Source organism: Sesamum indicum, linkage group LG9 (assembly GCF_026168435.1).
Source record: "Sesamum indicum cultivar Baizhima isolate 11 linkage group LG9, ASM2616843v1, whole genome shotgun sequence".
Taxonomy (NCBI): Eukaryota; Viridiplantae; Streptophyta; class Magnoliopsida; order Lamiales; family Pedaliaceae; genus Sesamum; species Sesamum indicum.
Window position 1 is genome coordinate 24777828 of NC_142665.1, and position 26527 is coordinate 24804354.

At 36.5% G+C, this 26527-nt stretch overlaps 4 protein-coding genes across 6 annotated transcripts; 1 reads left to right on the forward strand and 3 right to left on the reverse strand.

Annotated features, from left to right (window-relative positions):
• Window positions 1–340: 340 nt before the first annotated feature.
• On the reverse strand, window positions 341–3594 carry LOC105177254 (amino acid transporter AVT1I). Its single transcript, XM_011100328.3, has 3 exons — window positions 3110–3594; window positions 1103–1710; window positions 341–1009 (listed from the first exon to the last, which is right to left on the reverse strand). Exons 1-3 carry the CDS (start codon window positions 3267–3269, stop codon window positions 491–493), a joined length of 1287 nt encoding a protein of 428 aa, XP_011098630.1. The 5' UTR covers window positions 3270–3594; the 3' UTR covers window positions 341–490.
• A 2143-nt stretch (window positions 3595–5737) lies between these two features.
• Window positions 5738–9040, forward strand: LOC105177253 (aquaporin NIP2-1). 2 transcript variants are annotated; one of them, XM_020698961.2, is made up of 5 exons: window positions 5738–6088; window positions 6258–6482; window positions 8125–8322; window positions 8473–8534; window positions 8612–9040. In XM_020698961.2, exons 1-5 carry the CDS (start codon window positions 5945–5947, stop codon window positions 8865–8867), a joined length of 885 nt encoding a protein of 294 aa, XP_020554620.2. In that variant the 5' UTR covers window positions 5738–5944; the 3' UTR covers window positions 8868–9040. The 2 variants fall into 2 exon arrangements, with proteins under 2 accessions (XP_020554620.2, XP_011098628.2); XM_011100326.3 differs by having other exon boundaries at window positions 5741–6088; window positions 8128–8322.
• Window positions 9041–10899: 1859 nt separating this feature from the next.
• On the reverse strand, window positions 10900–21365 carry LOC105177252 (structural maintenance of chromosomes protein 4). Of its 2 annotated transcripts, XM_011100325.3 has the most exons (28): window positions 20984–21358; window positions 20747–20836; window positions 20254–20355; window positions 19990–20166; window positions 19760–19890; window positions 19274–19352; window positions 19041–19198; window positions 18887–18962; window positions 18600–18728; window positions 18318–18462; window positions 17527–17657; window positions 16699–16851; window positions 16425–16614; window positions 15813–15946; window positions 14966–15124; window positions 14308–14616; window positions 14056–14232; window positions 13712–13795; window positions 13410–13619; window positions 13203–13292; window positions 13003–13124; window positions 12717–12872; window positions 12471–12578; window positions 12321–12381; window positions 11751–11885; window positions 11536–11623; window positions 11353–11425; window positions 10900–11263 (listed from the first exon to the last, which is right to left on the reverse strand). In XM_011100325.3, the coding sequence occupies exons 1-28, from the start codon at window positions 21134–21136 to the stop codon at window positions 11143–11145; spliced, it is 3741 nt and encodes a 1246-aa protein (XP_011098627.1). In that variant the 5' UTR covers window positions 21137–21358; the 3' UTR covers window positions 10900–11142. The 2 variants fall into 2 exon arrangements, 1 of the variants encoding a protein (XP_011098627.1); XR_016067498.1 differs by lacking the exons at window positions 10900–11263; window positions 11353–11425; window positions 11536–11623 and having other exon boundaries at window positions 11808–11885; window positions 12471–12514; window positions 20984–21365.
• Window positions 21366–22126: 761 nt separating this feature from the next.
• LOC105177251 (gibberellin-regulated protein 4) lies at window positions 22127–23352 on the reverse strand. The gene is made up of 4 exons (XM_011100324.3): window positions 23186–23352; window positions 23049–23084; window positions 22934–22967; window positions 22127–22576 (listed from the first exon to the last, which is right to left on the reverse strand). The coding sequence occupies exons 1-4, from the start codon at window positions 23252–23254 to the stop codon at window positions 22395–22397; spliced, it is 321 nt and encodes a 106-aa protein (XP_011098626.1). The 5' UTR covers window positions 23255–23352; the 3' UTR covers window positions 22127–22394.
• Window positions 23353–26527: the final 3175 nt, after the last annotated feature.

The window sequence follows — 26527 nt, forward strand, 5'->3', positions numbered from 1 at the left end:
ACCGCATGATTGGTGCTCCTTTCTCCGTCTGCTACAGTTACGTGGTCCAAATGGTCTAGGAATTCTGCACGACATTGGTGTTCATAATAAATCATGAGGGGGACGTATTTGGCAAATACTATGAACTATGAAGCTCAATTCAAATCCAATTTCATTAATCCCAACAGTCCCTGTAGCTTCTGGACAAGTTGCGTTTTAAATGTGAGCTACAAGTCGATGTCAAATAGAGCCACCATTAATACATATATTCTGTGCACAAATTTTGTTTTAACAATAAAATAGTTGGTATAATTCTTATACACTTAGTATGTATATATTAAATGAAATAGGAGAAACGATAGGGATAGAATGAAATATCTAATCCAATTTTGGCACGTTCAAGCTCGTGTCGTTTTCCATAAAAGTTCAGAATACAACTTATGAAAGCACAAAGATGAAATTTCACCACAAAATAAATCATGGTGGAATACATTACAATGTTACTAATTAATTATGTTACCAAATGCTGAAAAATCTCCTGCAGAGCCGTATAAGTGCCAATAACAAGAACAAGAATCCCTACCAACACAATGCCCCATATGGAGATGGACTCAAGCCGGAATCTGCCGTAAATGCCTGAAATCTTCAAGAAGCACAAGCATGGCAGAATAATTGAAGCTGTTACGCTTAGAAATGCTCCAACAAGTGACATCAGATATCCAAAGAAGGGTATGGCCAGGGCCACAATGATGGTGCTGAGTACCAAACAAGTCCTGATCAAGAGGCTAATTCCTTTGTTTCGGTGGGATCGGAAACGAGTTTCAAGAGAAGTTATGATAGGAGTTACCATCAAAGCATACTTGGCCAATGGATTGACAAGGGTGGTGTAGATAGCCACTTTTGAGCTAATTTTATCTGTAGGAAGATTCAAAGTTATTTGAGACTCCACTCTTGAACCAAACATCATGTACCCCAAGATTGCCATGGACGCGTAGCTTGTTGTGCATACGACAAAGCACACAAGCAAGACCTGCATGCAATTAATCATCAATCAGAATTCACAATTCACATAAAGAGATAACAATTTGATGTTCTTGTTTTTAATTATGGCCTGTTATATTACCTTAGAGAACTTCTTTTGGTTTCTCATTGAAGTGTATAATGTAGGAAAAACTGGATGAGCACAATAACAGAAGGCATACAGGCTAACAGCAGTCGGCATCCCTTTCCAGTTCAAAAGTGTGCCCTTTTCATGAAATCCAATGCCATCGAGCGTGCCAGCCCACAAGATAGAGCCGAGGAGTACAAAAGAAGCTATAACTCCACTGGCAGAGATGTAAGAGAGAATGCTCATATTATCTACCCAAACACTAGGCAGCATAATAAGGCCAACCATAAAAATAAAGCTTTGTCTTCCACCTATGACAAGCCCACCAACTTCATATTCCAGGTTTGGGAATAAGGTATGTAAATTGTCTCCCTCTAGAATCAAGAAACCTGTCGCCACCAAATACAGTTCAACGTTCATTGCTATGGATACAAAGGCTCTTCCTTTGGCCCCAAATGCTCGCTCACCAATGTCGGGATAACTTCTTATGTTGGGGTCCATATCCATGCATCTTTGGATTAACAAGCCTGTGTAGAAAGTGCAGCCGGCAATAAGGAAGAAAAGTATCAAGCACATCCATCCACCTGATGATAGAGCATATGGTATTGACAATATTCCCACACCTAATCAGAAACCAAAAGAAATTATTAGTCTGTATTTTATACCACTCTAACGTGATATTGCAGCTTAAGTCAAAAAGTTAAGGGAGGAGAACAGCGAAATATTCAAAAATAGAAGCTGATGAATGATTGCATTTTGCCAACCCTGTTCAGCAAATGATGATCACTACTAGCTTACCATGTGTTTTAGAACGCGTTGAAACTAACAAATTTGGATGTTCTTCGCTATCAGACAATAAAATTAATGCTAAGCACGCTGTTTACTGATAATGAAACCATCTCCATCATGATTATTTGGAAGACCAAGTAATGGGAGCTGACATGATTAATTTATACTATGTTACATGTTAATCAACGCTTCACTCAGTGATTAATTTATTCCAAATTTATTGCTTAAGGAAATGTCACTAGAAGAAATTTTGTTTACTGCCTATATAGTTTTATTTATTATAATCTAAAAATTGTAGTAAATAATAATTATCAATTATAGTTAAACCAAAATCAATACAAAATTTAACATTATCCATCATGAAAATTATTTCTATTATGATTATGTATCGTACAAATATTTTTGCCACGACTTTTCAGTTATGATAAATATTTAATTAGTCACACATAGAAAAATTACAATCATACGAATAATCAATAATTATTTATTGTTAATTACAATAATTAATTATAATTAAAATGCTACATTTATTCTAGTGTGTCGTGATCAAACAAGATAAGCTTAAAAAAATATTATTGTTTCCCTTGACTGTCTTTTCAAAATCAGAATAATGGTGGAGCACGATCCATCGTCAGTCACCGTATGTCTGAAATATAATAGTACAATTTAACTCTTATCTGAAGAGCGATATCTGCTCAAACGATTACGTTGAGATGGAATGGAAGGATAACTTTACGTATTAAAAGGCAAAATGCCAAAAATGGTTTACGTACGTGTGACAGACAGCTCATCCATTATACTCACAGATGAGGACAAGAGTCTGCCCGGTACTCAACCCCGAATAGGACTCCTACCAAGAACGATTACCATCTTTCAGAACAGCAAACATGGTTTCTCTGTACATGGGTAATTTTCTCATTTAATTCTTGAATTCGAAGCATCTTCAAATTATAGGAGTGTTAACTAATATAGAATACTGACACAATAGCTTTCAACTAACAGGAGATACACAAACAACCAGCCCACCACCAGAAATGATTGACCATTCTGTTTTTTGGGTACAGCCCACATTTCTCAAGGAAGAAAAAACAGCAATCATGAGTCAAATCAAGATGAAGAAACTGAGAAAGTCTGTAGAGAAATTGCAACAAAAACCCTGGATAAATATCCAGACAAAATTGCTATGAGCCATTTTCTTGAAAAACTAAAAAGAGGAAGGGAATGGACAAAAACCTGACAAAGCGTTGAGGCCGTTGAAGCAGGTCTTGAAGAAGGACGTAGAGCCCGAAATACAGTGCTGATAATTAGCAGAGTCGGCGGTATTATCACCATTGCCAGCCAAGAGGGGTACTACGATGGCCAAGTCGCCGTCGTATGCTTCCGCTGGCTTCATTGAAAAATGAAGAAGGTTTAAGCGCCTGCTGTTGGTGTCTGTGTGTTTTATAGCTAGTTTTGAGGATATGGTTGGGCTGTACTGTTTTAAGCTAGGGCTGATTTTGTCAACGAACTTGCATGGTTGCAAGCTGTGTTGGTTTCGTGAGAAAATTTGGTGTTTGGAAGTCGGAATTCTCGTTATTGTATTCTCCGTTGTTCGACTCCTAGGTTTGGAGCTGACTGGGAGTGTATTAAGGGCTTCCGGGAAATAAGGTTAACTACACAAGACGTACTAATTCGGAACAAACTCGAGGCATGTAGTTTGGCTTGTGGGTTCGGAAGCTAATGGCATTTCCGGGTATTTATATATCCTAAAGTCTTGTTTTTTTAGAAGAATGTCCGAGACTTAATTTATTGAAAAAAAATTACTAGTTACAAATATATTTTAATATTTTAAAATTGCAATTATACCTTCTTTTGACTCAATTCCACCAAACACTCAAATTTGTTTAATTAGTTGGGGGTAAAAAAAATGAAGTATAAGAGAAGTTGAAATAAAAATAAATGTAAAAAAAATAAGAAAAATAGATGACGAAGTAAAACTGAATATACATAAAATTCTTGAAAATTCAATTTTATTTCTATTTAAAATTGAACAAAAAAGTAAACATATAAAAATTAATAATCAATTAGCTCAGAATTTAGGTCGGGCATGCTGGAGCTCGAGCTGAAGGCTTCTCCGTTTCCTGTTTGCGGGTTGAAAACTTCCATTTGGAGGGGGACGGTCATATAAATTTAATGAAATGAAATCATTGTATTTTCTTAAAAAAGAGTTATGTAGGATTTATTTTAATACTTAGCTTCCAGATCTTCAAGAAATGGAAGTATATGTCGCTATACAGTAGACAGCCCCCAACAAATATCAGAGAGAAGTGCGACCTGCCTTTAATTTATATCATGAAAACCGTGAAAAATGTGTTCATTACTCCTATTTATCTAAAACAAATGTCATTGTCATCTTTTTCATAATCTCATTTTTTGTGAGCCTTAGCTTCTCCACAACCATTCCCCTAAAATTGAGATGAAATGGCCCATATACACCCCACATTGAATTTTTTATTTTAAGTTTTATGTTATTTTTTTATATTATATCTTATATATATACGTCACGTATATAAAAATATATTTTTTACACATATAATATGATTCAAATCAAAATTAACACTCCATCATGACCATTCATTAATCATGATCCGTGCATGGACGCGTCTCAATTCATTTATCAATCTCTGCATTTCCAACCACTTGTCCGCTTTGCTTCACTCCTCCAATTCAAGATTTCTGCCTTCTCCAATTATTTACTTTGATTTTTTCCCACAAATGCATTTTTTATGGTTTTCCTGATATGTCTTTAGAATAAAATTTACAGTATAAAGATATAAATATGTCCATCAACTTCATAACATTTTTTTAGAAATGAATTTTTCTTATATATATAGTATAAACTTTCATTTAAATGAAGGAATTAAAAATAGGAAGAGTATGGTAGGGCGCTGATTGCACGCTTTTCAACAAAGAGGAGACATTTGAACCCTCCCCGACAGAATTGCAGCCAGAAGAGAAATGATTATTGTAACTCAGCGAGGACAAGAGGCATCCTTGTCCCTGTCCTTGTCCCTCACCCTGTGCAGCAGCAGGACTGATGATTAATTCCCACCTCAATCAACATTTACTGCAAAGTAATTACCGCGGTAATTCTCGACCAAATTTTAATAGTTCAATTAGAAATATAAATAATAATTATTAAAAAATAATGTAATTTTCACTTTTTATTAAAAACAAAAACATATGAATGGCTGGTCAACAAAAAGTTTATAATGATGTATTCGTATAAAATGCAACAATTTTAACTTTAAGAATAAAAGCCCAGCTCTCTTGGGCCTATTCGGACTGCATATCTTGGAAACCCAAATAATGCAATCCCGTGGGGTTCAAAATTTAAATGTAAATTTGGGACAGAAAGCCCAATTTATTGTCTGCGAACGTCACTAGCTATATTTGTTACAGAAAGACCCTTGTTGCTCTCCTTAATTGTGTCCTGTGAAACAATGAACTCATCACCACCCGTCTTCGGGAAACTTTTTATTAATTCGAATTATATTTGATAAAATTAAGTCAATTGTAAAGTGAATGTCATATGATTGATTGTTTTTTTTTAAATGTAAATCAATTCTACAGTATTTATTATATATTTAGTTGAGAATGGGAGCTAGTTTGAATTAGTATTCCGGCAGTCTCAACTGGTACGCTGGTTTACCCCATGAACCTTCATGTCAAGCATAGGACGAGCTTCATTATTACCTATATAAGATTCCCCAACTATTTTACAGGAGAAAATTCCTAAGTTTGTGGGCCATGCATCGTCATATATAAATAGTACAGTTCAATGTCTGTCCTCTCTCTCTCTCTCTCTCTCTCTCTCTCTCTCTCTCTCTCTCTCTCTCTTTCTCTATATATACACACACACACACACACGCACAACTGTATGATTACTTTTCCTTTAACACCTACTGTCTACACACACGCACACACAAGTGGAAGCTCCAACGCTGTTCGAAACTCATTCTTGGTCATTTGTGCCTTTGCTTCCTTGCGCTGTTCTTGAATTTAAAAAGTCAGCGGTGTTTTCACTAAATGGAGAATATGCAACACGATTTCAGTGATCGGACGAACGGAGCGGGGCCGGTGTCGGTTCAGAACCCGAAATTAGACAGCCGCCTAACCAGTTGCATTCTGAGGCATTTTAGAGAAAATTATCCGCCTGATTTTCTGAATAAGGTACTCTTTCTGGTAAATGCTCACCAAGAGACCTTATGTTGCTTGATTTGTTATTCAAAGTAATAGCGTATAGTTTGATCATCCAATAATTAAACTTGCAGAAACACATGCACTTGTTTCTCGTACGTACGTAGTTGTCTACGCCATAAGTATTTCGTTTGTATAACAGGTGGTTGCAGAAATTGTTGCAACGTATCTACTGGTGTTTGTGACATGTGGTTCGGCAGCTCTTAGTGCTAGCGATGAACACAAAGTGTCCAGACTCGGAGCATCTGTGGCAGGTGGTCTCATTGTCACCGTTATGATCTATGCTGTTGGCCACATCTCTGGTGCTCATATGAACCCTGCCGTCACCCTGGCTTTTGCAGCCGTCAGGCATTTTCCCTGGAATCAGGTTTGTATTTGAAACAATGCCATCTGTTATCAGCTCATCTTTATTGTTTTTGTCTCCCTTGATCTTAAACTACGGATAATTCGTCAGAATGGATTTTGTCGGTGCTTGGATTAGTTTTCTATGGCGTTGGGTAAATTTTTTTAAATATCTTATAAGATGAGTTTATAAGATATCAAAAAGAGAAAAAATGCAAGCAATTCTTGTGATATCGTAAATGAATCAGTTACATTTTATGAAAATATATATATATATATATAATTGTTTACTTTCCTATATTTTTTAAGATACAGTATTTTACCCCCATGATTTTTTAAAAAATAGAGCAATTTACCCACTTAAACATGCTCCATTTTAAAAATAGAGGGAGATAAATTATTATTTTTATATATTAAGAGTTAATTTGCTTATTTGTAATATCATAGTGAGATAAATTGCATTAAGCCCTATCAAAAAGTGTTTAGTAATTTTTTTTTCTATAAAATAAGAAGTTAATAGTTCACAAACTCTTTTGAAAAAAGAAATGATTTCTTTAATCCATTTTATAAATTTTGACAAATTTTTTAACGACTTATAAGTTCAATAACCTTAATTTATCCAAACACTTCAAAAAATTATTTTTAAAATAATATATTAACATTTTACAAGTTTCAAAAACATACTATAAAACACCCTCTTAATAAATGCGATATATATAATCTATACCATATGTTAATTTTCAAGTTGTTAAATGTTCAATTTAATTTTGTCAAAGGGAGAACCAGCAACTCTGCACAACATAGAAAAACGCCAAAGAAGTTAGGCTCAACTTTAAGACAGTAGACTTCAGTCAAAAAATGTTAGAGACATGGCATATCTATGTCCCAAGACTAAAGTGTTCGAAGCTTTAACCGTCGGCACTCGACAGGCGTAGTGGAAAAGCGAATTTATACACTAGGCACGATATACCTTGCTCAAAGTACGCCTAACTCCCACTTCTTTTTCGAGTGGGATCAAGCTTAGAGCCAGAACCAGTTGTTGGAGTTTTCATATCATCCCTTCCATCCATTGAAGCAGGAGTTCTTAGTGCACTTATCATTTGTAATAAAATTATTTTAAAGAGAAAAAAAATAGGGGGGAGAGAGAGAGAGAGAGAGAGAGAGAGAGAGACATAATTGCATATCGCATTCATTGCTGGGTTGTTTGATGGATCACATGGAGGCTGAGCAGTCATGTCTGCTTAGTCAGTCGAGGTTTGAATGCAAGAATTGGGTGGTGGACATTATTTGCTGCCTTCAATAATTCAAAGTTTTTAAGTGGATAAACCACAACATGCATTACATTACATTATTAAGTAATAAGAACAAATAGAATCTTTACGTAGGCAAGTTGTACCATCCACATCCATTCCATCATCATCAACAATACTTTACTCCAGAAACTTGGCTGCCGGGATTGATTTTAGAGATCACATGTACATAGCTGCTTCTTCATTGGTTGTTTGGAAGCATAATTGATCTTTTTCCACTAAAATAATGACAAATCCATTTTTAATTTCCCACAATAACATAATCAGTATTCCTTAAACAAGTTCCTCGTTTCCTGCCAATGCCTTATAGTAATAAGTCTACAATATTTGGATATATCGTGAGATAAATTGCACCAGCAGGTACCGTTTTATGCAGCAGCACAGGTGACGGGCGCTACTTCTGCTGGATTCACTTTACGTGTTCTATTGCACCCTATAAAACATGTTGGCACCACTTCACCTTCTGGAACTGACATTCAAGCCTTAGTCATGGAGATTGTGGTCACCTTTTCCATGATGTTCATCACCTCTGCTGTGGCCACTGATACCAAAGCTGTAAGAACAAACACACCACCCGCATCACCAAATCCATCTTTATGTTTAGTTTTTGACAATTATCTCACAAAAAATTGAGATGAAACATTTGGCAACAACGTTTTCTGCATTTGTTTTCACTATTCTTTTGCTGGATTTGCGTTTGTATAGATAGGGGAACTTGCGGGGATAGCAGTGGGGTCTGCAGTGTGCATCACTTCAATATTAGCCGGGTGAGTAATCCCCACTAAATAAATGCTGAGAAGCATAATCAAGCAGAATTGATGAGATTATCAAGTCGCTTTTCCAGGCCAATCTCAGGAGGATCAATGAACCCAGCAAGGACACTTGGTCCTGCAATTGCCAGCAATTACTACAAAGGTGTTTGGGTGTATTTAATTGGACCTGTTTGCGGGACATTAGTGGGAGCGTGGTCCTATAGTTTTATTCGTATCTCGGACAAGCCGGCCCATGCTTTAACACCGCACTCATTTTCATTCAAACTACGTCGCCTGAGAAGCAACGATGAACACACACCAGCGAATGACAATCTTAACCATCTGTAATGTATGGCCCTGACGAGTACAGGTGCAGATTACCCTCTAGTGAAGCAAGTGTTGAACAGACTAAACAATGCAGAGTGTACATAATCATGCATGCATATTTCCAGCATTGTATTCCTCTGATGAATAATAATAATAATAAGCCAAGTATGGAGATTGATCTACCAAGAATACAAGCATTAACTGCACCATATCATGCGTCCTAGAAAACTGGAGAAAAATCCAATGATGTAAAAATGATCATGCACTTGGTGTCTGGACAGTTTCTCCAATTTCTCAGAAGCAAACTGATTAAAGAATATTTTTTTACGAAATCAGATTACATTGGACACGTGAAAAGATACATCTAATCAGTTAATAATTATTGGAACATCACAATAAAAAAAATGCATAGAAATTGATGCAGTACAGAAATCTATCATGCTTGGATAATACTGTATAAACCATAGCAATGGCCTCAATAATTCATAGGTCAAATAAGGCCAACGATAAATAATAACTCTGTAATTGTCATGATTTTATAGTGATTTAATCTTTTTATTTAAGCTAAAACATCCCTAATTATGTGATTTTATTGCATATTCAGCAAAAAAGGAAGATATGAGGCAAAGATGGTGAAAATCAAGCTAAAATCGAAATTGAAGGCATCAAAAAGAAAAAAAAAGGAGATTACAAGGAAATTTCTGTAGAATTGACTAAGCGTGCCCACGCTTAGTGAAATGGTCAATTTGGAATAAGGATGAATACGAGTAATTTCCGCAAAAGATAAAGGAACGAAGTGTTCAAGTTTAGAAAGATTCTTTAAAGCTTATCTCTTGCGATTTATTTACCTTTTTAGAATTTATCATGTATCTACCCCCTATGTCTAAATTCGTAGGAGACTTTTATTATAAATAGGGGGGTCTTTTCAATTGAAGGCGTTATCAGTTTTTAATTGGAACTCTATAGAATTCTTTGTTCATCCTTTCTCTTTTATTTTTATTTTTATTTTATAATCGGAATTAATGGAATTCCACTTTTTAGTGTGTTCTTCCATTAACATATCCGGCTAAACTCCTTATTTTCTGGTTAAGGTATGGTGATTGCTTGATTCGTAATATGTTGTGAGATCTAATTTGTTTTCTTTATACTTGTTATATGAATATTCATGCTATTCTCTGTGCTGTTATTACAAACGTCTGATATTTGAATAACGTGGTCAGTTGTTCACTATTAAGAAGGTTTGCTTAGCTAATTAGACTTTATAAATCCGTGTAATTATTTATTTAGCTCAATGCTTAGTGGCAACGTAGCATGATTAATTATGTCATAGTAATTAGTTATGTTATGGGGAATTCATGATCTAGTTTAAACGAATTGTCCTCGTAGGAGTTTGTTTATTAGAATCAGGCCTTTCTAATTCTTAATACTGTTAATAGATTAAATCTTATGGACGTTCCCAACGGTCGTACCTTGGCTGACGAAAAAGTAAGGAAAGGTGAGGTTGTTAGGTCGTACCAACACTATAACTGATTTATTCGTTTATACATGTGTTATTCTTGCATCAATGATCAACCCACAAGAATCAAGCATGATCCGAGCCTTAATCGGAAAATCTCTCTCTTGTATCTTTGTCAGGTAATTTCAATTATTTTCTAGTTTATTTTGTTTTTAATTATTTCTTTTTATCATCAAATCTCCCCCCATTATTTTCTATTTCTCTTAAAGAAATCAACTTAAAGTCAGTGTCTGTGGATTCGACCCTACTCCCACTTTTACAAGTGTTGTACGAATTATTTTTGATGGTCTTGACACCCATCAATAAATAAATCAGAACTTGGAGTTAACAAAGAAAATATGAACACAAGAGGCAGAGACCACCTGTTATCCTATTAGACGCTTACAATTCAGCATTAACATATCTGGGCAACAGTAGTATCATCTGCGTACAAATATGAACCTTTTTAACTTAAAATGCCAGGCACCAATAACAACTTGTTCCTCCTCAACATGAACAGTTACAAAACATTGGAGAAGTTGTTTGAACTGAACAAAGTTAAGGCAATCGATATATTCATTAGCGAATTGACTGGATTACACGAAAGATCATTGGTTATCAAGACATTCTCTGATCTCAACACATCCACTAGAGAATAATTAGGCAGGAATCAACCTACCAAACAAACTTACATATCTATTTTCTTAAATACACAAGACCCGTCAGAGATTAAACATGATACTGAATTCACATTCTTTCGAACAATTTCATATGATACAGCAGCAACAGTAAGCAGAAAGCTTACGACGCCTGCTCACAAACCACAAAGCTCCCAGGGTTGATAGTTATACTCTTGGTGCAGTTGTCAGTTTTATAGATTCCCACAAGTCGATCAGCCAACTCAAACATGTTATTCCGGAGGCTGCATATTGAACAAGCAAATAGCATAAATATCTCAAACATGTACAACATATGCAAAGTCTCATAAAAAGATGGTTGCTCAAAGTCCACCTTATAATAATGAACTGTGCATCCTTAGTACGGTCTTTTACATAATGCCCTACAATTGAGACATTCTTGAAATCTGCAACACAAGTGAAAAACGTAGGAAATGCCACAAGGATGGAACTCTGTGCAGCTGCACTGAAGGTTAAATTGCAATAAACAACTAAACTAAATTCCACAAGTGCAAACCTAAAGCAGCATCAATCTCATCCATCACATAAAGTGGAGTTGGTTTGTAGTGATGGAGGGCAAACACCAGTGCTAATGAGCTCAGTGTCTGAAATATCAAATCCAGAAAGAGAAGTGAAGACAACATAACCAAGTCAGATGCTGCTAAGATTTTGTGTCAAAGTAAATGCTGCTGGTGACAAAGAAGCTATCAAGTAAGATGTTCTTGTTAATACCTTTTCGCCTCCTGACAAGTTGGCAATATTCTTCCAGCTCTTTTTGGGTGGCCTGACACTGAAGACAACACCTTCAGAGAAGGGATCCAAGGAGTCTACCAACTCGAGCTCCGCATCACCTCCCAGTGTAATCATCTACAATGTGAAAGACATTGCACCAGTACAGTGGCAAACAATGAGTTTTCAACAGTCACATAATTTCAGCCAAAAGTATACGAAAGAAAAGTAGAAGAGAAGCAAAACATAAGAAAGAAAACTAAATGAAATATCAGAATAGGTTAACAAACATCAAGTACCGAGCTTAAAACATCAAAACTACAATTTAGCAAGATATTTTATATATAGCTAGAAAGGGCAACACCTCACATTGGCCCGACAAACAAAAAGTTAGCAATCCAGCTAGATAATGGTGACATCTAGCATTGTACTCTACCCAACAAACAAAAATTTAGCAATCCCAATAGCCTGAATGGACCCAATAATCTAATGCCAATAAGAAAATGAAATGTCTACAAGCAGATAACACCAGCTAAAGTCGGTAGAAAGATTCAGATAACTGTCTTATCCAACCTGATACATCTCTTTCAGTTTCAATGAAATTGTGTTAAAACCAGCCATGAATTCATCTAACCTGAAAACATTGGACATTATATAATATTATTAGATCTCAGAGGGTGAAGATAAGGAAGTATACTATAAAATAGAACACCAAAGATGCACCTTCTCTTCCTCCATTCGTCATATTGCTTCTTTACATCATCACGCTGTTGAGTAATTAAGTTAAGATCAGTAACTCGCTCATTGTACAAGCTCACTTTTTTCCGGTACCTAATAAAATACTTATATTAGTATCTAAAAAAATAAGATAAATATTAATATTAGTTCAGAAACATCCAAAGAGGTGTATAAATATGCCCTTATATATACTAAAAGCATGTATGTATAAATCATCCAAAAACTGCATACTCTGAGATTGAGTCAAGATTTGGGTTCATGTCTTTCAGTTGAGCTTCAAGAAGTGCCACCATCTCAAGAGCCCTCTTAAGGTCACATGTTTCACCAAGAGTTACATCTGTTAATACTGTTTGAAGCTTCTCTGGATCCACCAAATCCTTGTGAATCCTATTCCAAATAAAAGGTGTGCAACAGCAGTATGCAGAGGTGAGATTTTATCACAGAGATAGTATAAAAGAGGACTCATGATCTAAAGAGTCTTTGAGTAAGGATGCTTTAGTCACGAGAAAATGCTTACTGCTCCATGTGCTTTGAGAGAGCAACTTGTAGATCATCAAGCTTTTTCTTGTAAGCTTTCCCCTTGATTTCCACCTCTTTACAGGCTTTCCGCTTATCTTGTAACTTGTACTCCGCATCTACCTGCAACATTAGTTGTATTTGCTTTCTAGTAGATATAATAAGCAAAAAAAGATGAAAAAAGAGATTAGTGAATCAGACCTCAGATGTCCGCAACTCATCCACAATTTTCTTGAGTTTTTCATAGTCAGATTTAGCTTGATCCAGTACATTTTTGTGTTGATCAATTAACTACAGTTACAAGAAATACATGGTTATTAACTTAAGCAAGTAATTTATATGTTTTACATAAACAGCCTACCCAATATAAATATCAATTTGCCGATGAGTAGAAACATGGGCACTAACCTCCTGCGTTTTCTTATAATTCTCCTGAACGGTAAAAGCTTTCTGTTCAATTTCTTTGAAGGTGGAACCTAATTTCTCCTTTTCCCCCATAAGCCGTTCTTTCTCATTTCTGGACTCTTCGATCCCCTTTGTCAGTTTCTTGATTGTCTTCTGACCTGTTTCTATTTGAACTTTGCGGCGGTTAATCTCGGTGCTATTTTTGTCAATATCCTGACAAATGATCAGATAAGCAGGGAGAAGTGTTTATTCATGAAATTCAATACATAATCAACCTCTTCTTTGTGAATGTCACTTATACTTACAGATTGAATTTTGTTAACTTTAGACTTCTGGTTTTTCAGTCTTTCTCCGCCAGCATTTTCAATTTTATTCTGAAGCCCCAAAGCCTACAAAAATAACAGCAGTTGATGTGAAACAGTATATTCTCCATCCATTTTTGAGATAAGTTAGCAAACAGCATCACTGAGTTCCATAAAGAAGTTCTAAGCAACTATGTCGTGAAAGAAGACATCATATCCAGACTTCTAAAAAGCAAATGCAAATGCCAAATCAGACAATGAAATAATGATAATAAGAGGTATCAGTATGCAACTTATGGGACACATGAGACTTTCTAGCCAGGGAAAAGGTGTCAAAATAAAACAACCTTCTCCTTCAGCTGTTTTGACCCTTGCATAAGCCTATCGATTTCTTTCTCCTCAGCAGAAATGATGTTTCCTAGTTCCTTTAGCCTATCCACCTCATCCTTCAGTGGTTCTGATGCTGCCTTCAGAGAATCTAGTTGTTTTTCTAGGTCACTTGATAGCAACTTTAGGCTGTCTACCTGTCATGAAAAAATGTTTAATTGAATGACTATACATAGCATATGAATGGCAAAAACAATAATCTTAACAATCACCTCCTTTTGGCTTTTCACGAGCTCCATCTCCAGGGATGAAATTGCTTTTTCTGAATCCCGATAATGCTTCACTGCATCGGCCAATTTCTTCCGTATGTTACTTAGGCTTTCAACCAAATCAGATAGCTCCTTTTCAGCATTTGCCATAGCTTCTCCAGAGACACTGGCAGCACGAATAGACGTCCCCATTTTACCTCCACGTGGCTTACCTCCCCCACCAGTCATAGTACCAGACTTTTCAAAAAGAGCACCGTCAAGTGTCACAACACGCCAGAATTCCTTCTTTCCACCATAAGCAATGCGAGTTGCCTATCAAAATAGTCATGAGTCAAGATATGCAGCACTACAGGAAGCATGCACAGCTTATACACTTAAGTGAAATTTAATTACAACCATCTCGAAATTTGAAGGAAAAGAGTTTTATCAAGCACGTAGCAATAGCAGAGGTGTCCTGTCTGAACATGTGAGGTTTCATGGGTCTCAACTCTCAACGTTAATTTCTTGCTGTAGGTATCTCGAAGATCAAATAGCATCATGAACAGTATTATCCAAGATTCGGACTATATGAACAGTTTGGTTCAAAGCCAACAAATTGCACTCTTCATTTCTGCTTTAACAAGAAAAGTCAATAAGCACAACTTGTAATGCAAGAAGCTACCTGATCAATATTTTCAGCGAGAATTGTGTTCCCTAGGGCAGCAAAAAAGGCAAGTTTCATTCTCTCATCCTGGACCTTGATCAAATCAAATAGGCGAGGAACACCTTCTGGTGTAACAATCGTCTCCTTTAATCGAGGTACATGATGGGCTTGTTTCTCCTGCAAGGATCAGAAACAACTTTTTAAGCTCACAAGGAAAAGGTTTTCCTGCATTCTTCTAAACTACACAGCAAGAGAAATTGTTTATTTGATTAGACTGGAAATCTGACATTAAAGACAATACTTAGAGAAATTTAAATTTCACTAATTGAGTTCAGATTTAATAATGTTATTGCAAAACGTGCTGCTATACTTTATAATTGCGTTTTAAAAAGTGCTCCTTTGATGAACTCCAATCGTAACTCACTATCTTATAACTTTCGTAGGGTTCTTGCTAGCCATCCTTTCTGAAGCACAATTGTCAAGCAGGAAAACGTGCATCTGCTAAACTTAAAACTTGTAATAAGCCTCAAGCAGGAAACTATGATGAAAATTTGAAATTGACCGCACTCAAAAACATGCATTATGCTGAAGTGCAAAATCATAGAGGAAACATCTCAAATTGATTAATCATATAATGACACTATTCAAGGATTCTTGTGATTTTAATTGGACGATATTTCGAGGTTAAACCATCAAAAGAAACTTATATCCCTTTTATGTCACTGAGGGTAACCCCGAAAAGGTTATCTACCATTTTGTTTACCTAAATACTGCTAAAATCAGTCATCAAAATTTATTCTGCTCGGTCATAGCAATTGACAACACCAATGGACTCCAAAAACACTGAAACAGGTAAAGTATCTACCAGAATCATGAAAGTAGCAACACCAAGGTTTTGGGTACGAAGCAACTCAACACATGCTTGTGCTGCAGCCGTTGTTTCCACAACAATATAATCAAGTCCCGGACACGCGGTGGATATTGCAGTATCGTATTTTGCTGCAGGGAAAATTTAAGGGTGATTAGTTAAATACAAGAGACCAAATTGAACTAATTAGTGCAATATCAAAATACACACACCATTAATCAATGGCATAAGCAAAAGAAAAATATGGTACTTCACATTCAGATTACCATTTAACTTTTGTGAACTAAGCTAAGAGCAAACTAGATGGCTGCAGGTTAGAAATGGTAAAGCAACCTCTTCCCAAAGGTATGCCAAAGATTCCTAAAGCGTGAATTAATTCTTCAGTAATACATATTACAAGGAAAGACACCCCCCGAGGACAATTAGAGCCAAGATAGATCCAGAGGAGCACAACAAAAAAATTGAACACCACTCAAATCGAAGAGTTGCAATATTGTGCAGGCATATACTCATCAACCATGCATCCCGTTTTATGTATTTAGAGAATGCTTACATTCCCTGAAATAGTGGCAATTCTCCGAATCAATAATGAAGTAGAGGTATGCTCACCATCAATGGCTCCTAAGTCTCCCATCCTGCCATAAATTCCAGGTATAAGATTTGATTCCTTAGCTTGAAGTATTGCTTTTAAGACAGATCCCTGGTTCTTCTCAGATTCCATAACCGATAAAAGCTCGGCAACCTTTTGTCTAGCAGCCTGTTCTAGAGGAATCTGCCTCTCTTGTTCTTCAAGGCATGTCTGCAATTGCCCAAGCAGCTCAGAGAACTTCATCAATAAAACACAAGAAGTCATGAAAGCAACAGAACTACCGTAATAGCTTACTTGCTCCATTTTATGAGCTTCAGATGCTTCAAGTTTGAGCTTCTCTAGCTTATTTTGGATATCCTTTAAACTTGAGGTCTTTGTCTCAATTCTTTTATGTGTTTCATTAATTTGTCTATGCGCATCTTCATAAGCAGCCCGACCTGCTTCATGCTGTAATATGGATGTTAACATTCAGTAAGGAATTAAGGATGTCTAAGGAAAACCAGCTATTAAATGCAAGTAGTTCAAGATTGCTCAACACGTTTGTATTTTTAGTAGGACATGGAGAAAGGATCAGAATCAGTGCACTAATTTAAGATCAATGATCTGTCAATCAGACATCTATGGCTAACTGAAAAAAGTTAGCACTATTTTTCCACCCTCCACCTAGTGACTAAGAAAAGAAAATGAAGGACATCTCAACAAGGTCGGTGGAGACAATGATATTCAGTCAGCCTGAGCACACTTAAAAAACACATTAGTGTTACCCAAAGCATGATCGCATTATAGATACAAATAAATAGGGCCAAGAACAAGGCCAATAGATTCTTTGAATTACTGTAAATCAGGAAGTTAAGCACATAGATAAGTTGAGTCCAATGAGGAGGACGCCATGGTCTTATCAGAAAATGACTGAAAGCTTTGGCCTAAATCATCTGGAATAGAAAGCTAGGCAACGAGAGAGGAAGAGACAGCGAGAGAGAGAGAGAGAGAGAGAGAGAGAACACCAATTTAAAAAAAGTTGTTCCATGACAACATCTCAAAAAGCTGATGAGTACCTAGGCAGTAAATGGTTGTGATATCCACCAACAATCCGTACAAAGACCATTAATTTACAAACCCCACCTTTTCAATTAAAAGTTTTTTCTCAGTTGAAGCAACTTCCAGTTTTCCTCTGTGTTCAATCAATTGCTTTTCCCATGGTTCTAGTTTAGTACGAACATCAGCAAGCTCGCTTCGGAAAACTTCTGTTTCAGCTGTTTGAAACAAAATGAGCAAAATAAAAAGTTAATTATATATCAATAGGAAGCCTGACGAACATAGTACTGATGGCCATCGCATGAAAAAGTAGAAACATTTTATCAAAAGGGCAGCCAGGTAAACATACTTTGACATATTCAATAGTACTGATGGCCAACCTCTACGCTTGGAATTGATAGCACTTGGTAATGATGCTGATTTAATACACTCGTGAACATGGGGATTCATAACATGCTCAAATATGAATGGAATGAAGACTTGAAGAAAATGAACAATGAGTATGTCAGGCCAACGCCTGAATACCAGGAGATTGCAAAACCTCAAGTGCTCATCAGGAAAATAGTGAAATGCAATTGGAACTTCCTTTAAATAGTGCTCAAATTTTATCCATATATAAATTGAATGTTCTCAAGGACAAAATAATAAAATAAGATATGACTTCTTCCCATAACCAAGTCTGTATTACATGGCCTTAGTTGTATGTCTGTTAATAAATGTCTGGAAGGCAAGAGGAACAATATAATATCAAGAGCAATTCTATAGCACATGATGTAAAATAGGATGCACAACAAGAGGAAAAATATGCATTTCAAAATAAATCTAAAGCTCTGGAATCCATTAGGAAATATGATTAACAGTTTTAAGTAAAAAGCCACCTTTAGAATTTTCTTTAATTTCTTCCAAGATTTTCTCTTCATCCACTAAAAGTTTCTGTAGCTTGGGAATGTCTTCCTCAAGGCGAGGAATCAAATTTGTGGACTCTTCACACTCTTTGGTCAGATCAGCAATTTTGGTTGAATCCTAAAGTGATGAGTAAGGAGGAATTGTGTCACGGAAAGAATGTTGAGAAAGTTGTGTCAAGGAAAGAATGTTGAGAAAGTAAGAATTTAAGTAAATTGAGAATGATATCACTTAAAATAGAATATGACTTCTCATACCTTTTCAAGTTTATCATCAAGCTTTTTAATCTTTTGCTTCAAATGCTTAAAATCTTCTCGATGCTTCAAATCCTGCCTTTCAAATTCCTTAAACTCATCCTTGCAGCGCCTGAGATCACTATCCAGTTCCTAAGATTTCCCAAAAATAAAAATTATCAAATAAAGCCTTTTCTAGGTTTAGCAAATTTTCAAGAATTTGTTTAAAGCAATTGATTGAAAAACTCACATTCGTATTTAAGGGCATAGAAATCAATAAAAGCTCCACGTATAGAAAGACAAAGCCAAACCTCTTGTCTCTTCATATACTTCACATGCAAAGCTTCAAGTTCTTTCAATGTTTTGGTATTTTCTTGAATTTTTTCCCTGTAAGATAAAGCCAACAGTAATTCAGCAGAAGTCTAAATGCCTGTCCAAGATTTATACAAATTATAATAGAACCACCTTTCAATGTTTACATTTGCTTCTAGGCTTGAGACGGTTGCCTGCAGTTCTGCCATCTCAGTAACATTATTTTCAGAAGCTAGCTTGGTAGCTTTCTCTTGCCATTTCAACAAGGACAATTCTTTAAGCATGTAATCTTCTGCTTCATTCTTGACACCCTGGTCAAATTAGCAATATAAATGTAAAAATGCTAAAGCACACAACAAGCCCTGCAAGCTACGGTAAAACCTTACCTCCAGGCTCTCTCTTTCTTTCTCAGCTAACTTAACCATTTGAACCACACCAGACCTCTTTTCATTAAGCGCTTCTAACCTAAGCGGTTAAAAGAATTAGAGAACATTCGAACTGCTAATATTGACTGACTTCCAGCAGGACAGTGAATAAAAGTGGTCCCATAAGTTCAGGAAACAACATCAGGATACCGTGGCAAACAAGTGATTAGATTTAAATATTATGTGCATGCTATAGAATGGTGAAATTTTAGCAACTGAATAATGGTATTCAATAAGTTCATTCTGGCCGTGTTACACATAAAATTGATTTGTTATGAAATATAAACTACTATCCACAACAAAAGATTTCCTCAAACCTTTTGCAGAAACCTTACAAGTGCAATTCCGACAGTAGATTTATTTGCATTTTCCTTAGTAGAAATTGATTAATTTTGTCCATGTGCAGAATGCAACATGTGGCTCTCCACGATGAAGCTCGTAACTTACTCTTTAAATGATTCATCAATCTTCTCTACATATTTGTTTGTTCCAATTATATCCTCAAGATACTCAAGAAATCCTTCATCATGGGGGCCCTGTGCCTTTGGCTTCATTAGTGATATTTGCTCCACTTCACCCTGCAGAAATAAAAAACTTTAGTGTCCAAACCACATATACAACAGAAATATGATTACCATGTATATTCTGAACCAGCGCCAAAAAAAGATGGTTCAGACCTGAAGAATCAAAAAGCGGTTGTTATCCAAGTCGACACCTTTCCCTCTCAACAACTTGGTGACCTCTGTAAAATTACTAGCTCTATCGTTGATATAATACTTAGAGGAGTTATCCCGAAATGCCACACGTGTAATCACAAAATCACTTCCAGGGACAACTTCATAAGCCCCATCATCCTACAAGAAAGCAGAAGTTAGCAATATACTACTGGAAACCACCTCCATACAAGGAAACACATTATTGTGCTAATAAAGACAATATACCAAATCAATAATCTCCTGAAAGTGAACCGAAACACCAGCACTGTCTAAATTCTGATGGTTGGTGGAGTTGTGTATAAGCTCGGACACTTTATTCAGTCGCATCTGCATGTTTAGTGAATTCAGACCAAATCATTATTTTTCTGATCGAATGAAAGTGGCATAGATAAAGTTCACTGGTCTAATTACAGGAAAAGAAAAGTTCTCACTTGGCACAAAAAGTTAGAAGAAACAAGAAAAAAGAAACGGAAGAAATACATTATTATTAGGAGAGAACGGTTTCAAGTTTGAATAGAAGATGGGTAAAAAAAAAAAAGTTGCGCTTCTACTGGAACATCATGACTTGAAATTACAGGAATAAAGATCAAACGAATGTAAAGCAAGCATAGCTATTTATGTAGAACAAAACAAAAAGAAAAGGAGTAACGAATAAAAGTTTTCAAATTTGAATTTTCCAAGAAAAAAATTGTAGTAGAACCTGCAGCGAAAATTTTACCTGTTTGGCTCGTTTCCCGAACACAAAGAGCATTGCATCGATGACGTTGCTCTTCCCACTTCCATTGGGACCGACCACCGCCGAGAAACTCTAAACATAAAACACGAAGTGGTCTAAGAACGAAGCATTAAGTCCAAGGGATCAACTAGAATTGCGATCCTTACGGTCCTTCCCTCCAGCATCATACTTCACAAATCGAAAGAATTTTAAGAAAAAACTAGAAAATAAAACCCTAACCTTGTGAAAAGGGCCAACACGCTGTTCGCCCGCATAAGATTTAAAATTCCTCATCACCATCTCTTTGATAAATAGCCTAGGAGCTCGGGACGCCGGAGGAGTGGAGTCGGTCATTGGATCGTCGGTGGGCGTCGAGTCCATCTGTATCCCCATCAGTTTAGACTCACAATCTTGAAAAGAAAAATAGAGGAGCGAAGAGTTGGGGGGAGGGGGGGTGTCTTCACTCAAACTCAACTGGGGGGTTTCTTGATCTTTCCTTATTACACACACTTGAGAATGCGGCCTCCTACTACTCTCAACGGTAAAAAAGCAAGCATCTCAGAGGAATCAGGTTCCGTAGGAGAGAACTTTAAACGGCCGAAATACTTGAGCGGGAAATTGAATTTTCGCTGCGATTTTAAAAAAGGGTCGTTAGCTTTTTATTTTTAATTATAATAAATCTCTTAGGCCCTGAGTTCGGAAAACGGGCTCAGGCCCAACTTTTAATTTTTAATAATAGACTGCTTTTTATAGTCCAAAAACGTTTTTGGGCTTACATTATACCACAAGATTATTCGGACAACGTCTACTACAGCCCATGTTCTGCTGCCTAATAATATCTTTATTATTTATGACATTACATTCTTATTTTTAATGCAATAAGCAAACAAAATAGCTCATTTCATGATGCGAAAATTTGTGATTTCGCTGCCACTTTAATTTTTTCCTTTATATGCAACTTTATAGAAAAGTTGAAAGCTGCAGCATTGAGCAATCAAACTTGGTCTTTTTCTTTAATCTTTTCCCGTTTCCAGATACATATGCTTTCCGCCTTTCCTTTCCGTTGTGTCTTTGAAACTGTGGTCTCTTAAGATATTTCTTGCAAACAATGAAAACGTATGTTCCACCCACTAAATCACGTACCTTTTTTGCGGAATAAAGGGAATTAGAAGGGTTGTTGCCCTGTATTAATGTGTGGCGTAGAAGGGCAAACACGTTTGCAGTAGTACGTACATGGAGAGAATTGAATTAAATGTCTTGGTAGTAAATGTGGAATGTACGGTGTCCGAAGCAGTAGAGTTGATAATTTAGGAAGGACGTCGCACTTGCAGCTCACTAAATTCGACCGCAATGTTTGGTTACAGATGTTGGCAGAATGGGGGGTTCTCATAATTCAGGATTCATAAATAGAATAGGCTGCACTGCAGCCAACTCACATTTAAGACAATCCCTCCTCCGCCTTAATGGAGTGGCATACTCCTAGTACAGCTTACAGTACTACTGGCCGAACAGCAAACACGTCGTAAAAACGAAATACAGATGTCTCATTAGTTAATCAGAAGTAGCTAGTGCCTAGTGCAACAATTAAAACTATAAATATATATGTTGATATATAATAGTAGTTATGATGATGATGATGATGATGATTGATTCAAGGGCACTTGGGGCCTCCTTCCTTGGTCTTCCAGTTGTTGTAGCAAGGGCAAACCGCTTTGTTTCCATAAAAGCCCGGGGGCACACAAAGGCACTTTCTGCAGCACTTTTGACAGAAGAACATGCAGGGCTTGTGGTACTGTGTCTTGCTGCATCTTCTCGAGCATTGTGAGGGGCACTCTGGTCATTTCAATTCCACAAAGCAAAATGTATCAGTAATCAGTCGCCCCCTCCCACCCACACTTTTTTGACTGGTAGTCAAAGAATACACATATATACACTGTGCACCGGCGATGTGTATACAAATTCCTGACACTGGTCAAACCATCCTTGACTACTGTGGGTGTGGGGATCCATCTCAAGACCAAGTTTGTGCAAACCATATTCCTCATTTTCACACAACTTCTCAACAGTCACAACATCAAGTTCAAATGGGATACATTCCATGCAATAATATGAGGAGAGAAATCATGTACGTACAATGTGGGATGAGCATCAAGAAATCTAACAAACACAAAACATTTAAACACTACTTACGGAAGCTCTTGAGGCTGCCAGGACCATATCGGCTCTGCAATTCACAAAGAAAAACAAAAGATGAAACACATTCTAACAAGAAAAAGTAAGAAATACACTACCAATAAACTCCAACCTTGTTTGACAGATAGCTCTCCTCAGATGCCATGGCCTAATATAACAAAGCAGCACAAGAAAGATGAGTGTTAAAAACTTCACACCGAATCATCACATCACTGAATGTCAAGAAAACAAATGTTGGACACTACTCACGGTCACGGGTATCTGCAGCATGGAAATGGCGAGAAGTGCAACAAATACAAGCGCAAAGAACTTAGCCATGATCTTTAGGCAAAGAGCAAAAATCCCTCGAGTGTTAGAAAAAGTAGCACAAGAATGAAAAAGGGGTTTTTGCTTTGGAGATGAGAAATGCTTGTGTGAGGTGGGGGCTATATATAAATAAATAGAGGTTACTATGGTTGGGTGGGGGACATCAACTTTTTACTGGTCTTGATTTGTAATTTGTAGGCCCCACCTGGCTTAATTATGTCAACCATTCGCCAGTGGCTGATGGTTGTATCACACCCACACCCACACCCTCAGATTTTCACATGCTTCACAGTCGCTACGTATCTTGCTGCATTATTGTTCGTAATCTTCTTCTTTCTTCCTTTTTCTAATTCTGTACAAGAGAGGGACAGAACAGAAGTTTATCAGGCTGATGATGGAGATTGGAAAACTATTTACAGGCACGCACGATTTTAGCTGCTGATGAAGATCTCTGGTGAATTAAACGCATTTTAATTATGAAATAGGTTCCAGCATTGCACCGACTTTACTATTAAGGAATACAACATCGGTGATGTGTGATGATGCGTTGGATGTCTGAAGGGCTTTTAAGGCAATTACAACAAGAAACAAGTGTTGGTGCATTAATTATTCTATACATCAGAATAGCCCGCCCACTTCTGTTTGCTTCAATACTTTGCCGCTTTAGATCCCCATATTTACAATTTGAGGGTCTCCATTTTTTAAACAGCGATGGTTGGAATATTTTGAGTTTATTAATTTATTTCAATCCGTGAAAACTACATGATGGGGGTATTACCCTATTTCTGAGGGGAAGGGAAGGGCAAATGTCTTTATTTGGAGTGAAAATAACCAAAAAATCTTGAAGATCCGTGCATAACCGCCCGAGTCGGACTACAAGAACCCAGCCCAATTCGAAACCCTTCACTCGCAGTCGGATGACCCGCTTGCCACTAATAGAGGATATCAGGATGCTAACACGTGGCTTATGTTGAAAAATGAAAGATTGTGCCGTGAAAAATCAGAGAAAGCGAAATTCGCTACTACCGTGGTGCAAATAGTATAAATCGATCACTCCCCAAGATTAACATAGTTATTACTTTCTTACACGCGCACTCGTGGAAAAAAGTTTGGAACAACGAACAAAAATAACACTAGAGCTAGAAGAGAAGAAGAGGCTCTCGATTTTTTTTTGTGTGAAAAATAAAATGAACTCAAGCCTATTTATAGAACCATGTCTAAGTTGTTGAAACAAATGGGACTCTATCCCACCCTCACATAATGCAACAGATATATTTGTATTTAGCATAAAAATTGGAGTTGTTTGTTAAATAAGCAAAAAACAAGGCTAAGAGGGCAAGTGACTTGGTCACTATTAGTTATTCCCAACAATCCCCACAAATGACTAATGTAGAAAAAGAATATGATTTATGAGTGAAGGATTAAATATACTTAAGCATTAATATCTTTCGATTGAATTAATGCGTAGTGAAGTGAGGCAATCAATTTGGCTAACGAGAGTGATATGACTCTTGAACTTTCGATAGCTCAAATTAAGACCCCCCACAATCATGTATGAATTCCTTAATGTTCGTTGTTCCGCGATAAAGTTCCAAGCGCTATTAATGACCATGCGCTTATACCTTGGGTTCTAATGTGTACTCTACAAAGAACTTTCATTTTTCTTTCATAGAATGCGGCCCACCTCCACACTCATCCAGATAGCTTTATCAAGTCTATAGACCACTCAACTATGATGCTATCTTTCTAAACAAAGTCAGAGTTACCCATCAAGTCCTTATGAAAATCAGCCAAACACAAGGCTATGGATTTATATGGTCAATACCATATTTCATCAATCGAGGGATTTTAACCCCATTGCTCTCGAAGACTCAAAGATAATTCTCCTGGTTAGTCCTTTCGTGAGAGGATCTGACAAGTTCCTCTTGGACCTCACATAATCCAAGGAGATTATTTCATTTTTTAGGAGTTCTTATACTGTTTCATGTCTGATACAAATATGTCTCCTTTTGCCATTGTAAGCATAGTTCTTGATTGAGGTTGGAGGGTCTTAGTTGAGGTCGGTTCTTATTTCTTCTCAAGACCCACTTCAATCTCTAGGGAAGCATTGCGAGGTCGAGACCTACTGTTCCAGAGGCGGCATAATTCTTCCAAATCACTACATAAGGTAACAATCTACATTCTCCGATACATTAAATATTAAATGTGTATACGTTTTAATAATTTAAATTATTGTTTATAATAAGATAATCATATAACATTTAATATGATATTAAAATCAAGGAAAACAAAATAGCATCATCAGTTCGGATTTCGTTCGACAATTATTGATGAGAACAAAATCATTTGTAGATTCATGTAAGTGAACTATATATATCAGTCCAAGAGACACTAAATTATAGTAAAAAACAATGGTTAAAGAAGTATTGCAGTGTGAGCGTGTGAAAAAGCAAACACAAAGATAATCAAAGAGCATGTGGGGCGTTAGTTAGGGAAGTTGAGGGCAGGGCCCAATTCAGCATTAAAGTCAAAGTGGGTGAAAATCTTCAAACTAGACAAAAAATAGTAATATATATATGTGTTCAAAATACAAAGAAAAAATGATATTTGAATGAAAGGTTTGAATCGGGGAAGCAAAAAGTAGAGTGAGGGGGAGGCGGGACAGTACATGTGGTGAGCACATGAAGGAGAGTTTGGACAAAAGTGCGCGACCTGCGCTGTAAAACCATATCCTCTTCCCATCCAATTCCTGGTCTAAACGTACATTTAAGTACGCGCATCTTCATTCTCAATGTCGTCCTGATCCAAGTTTTGATTAATTTCAGGCACCGATTATTTCATGTGTTAGAGAATGTTACAGAGATTGTCTTTTATATTTATACTATATAAAAAGAAAATAGTTTTTTTCTCTCACTAATGATGATTATGATACTGCAACATCAATCATACCCCAAAAGTTGATTTTCTTTTTTTCTTTGTTGTTTTCTTTTTTTCTTTTTTTCTCTTTTCAGAAATATAATTAATGGTTTATATATTTTTTTTATTCATAATATAATTTAAAAATATAAAATATTATTTATTATATGTATGCAAAAACAACGTGCCGCGTGGGCAGGCTAGTAATTAATACTAATTCTCATGTCGCAATTTATTTGAGTCCTGAATGATTTAATTCTCGTGTCGTATTTTATTTGAGTCCTGGATGGTCTTTCGTTATCAAATTTTCGTAACATTCAATTGTGGGCTACATTTTTTATTATCAAATTGAGCCCAAATCAAAGTGTT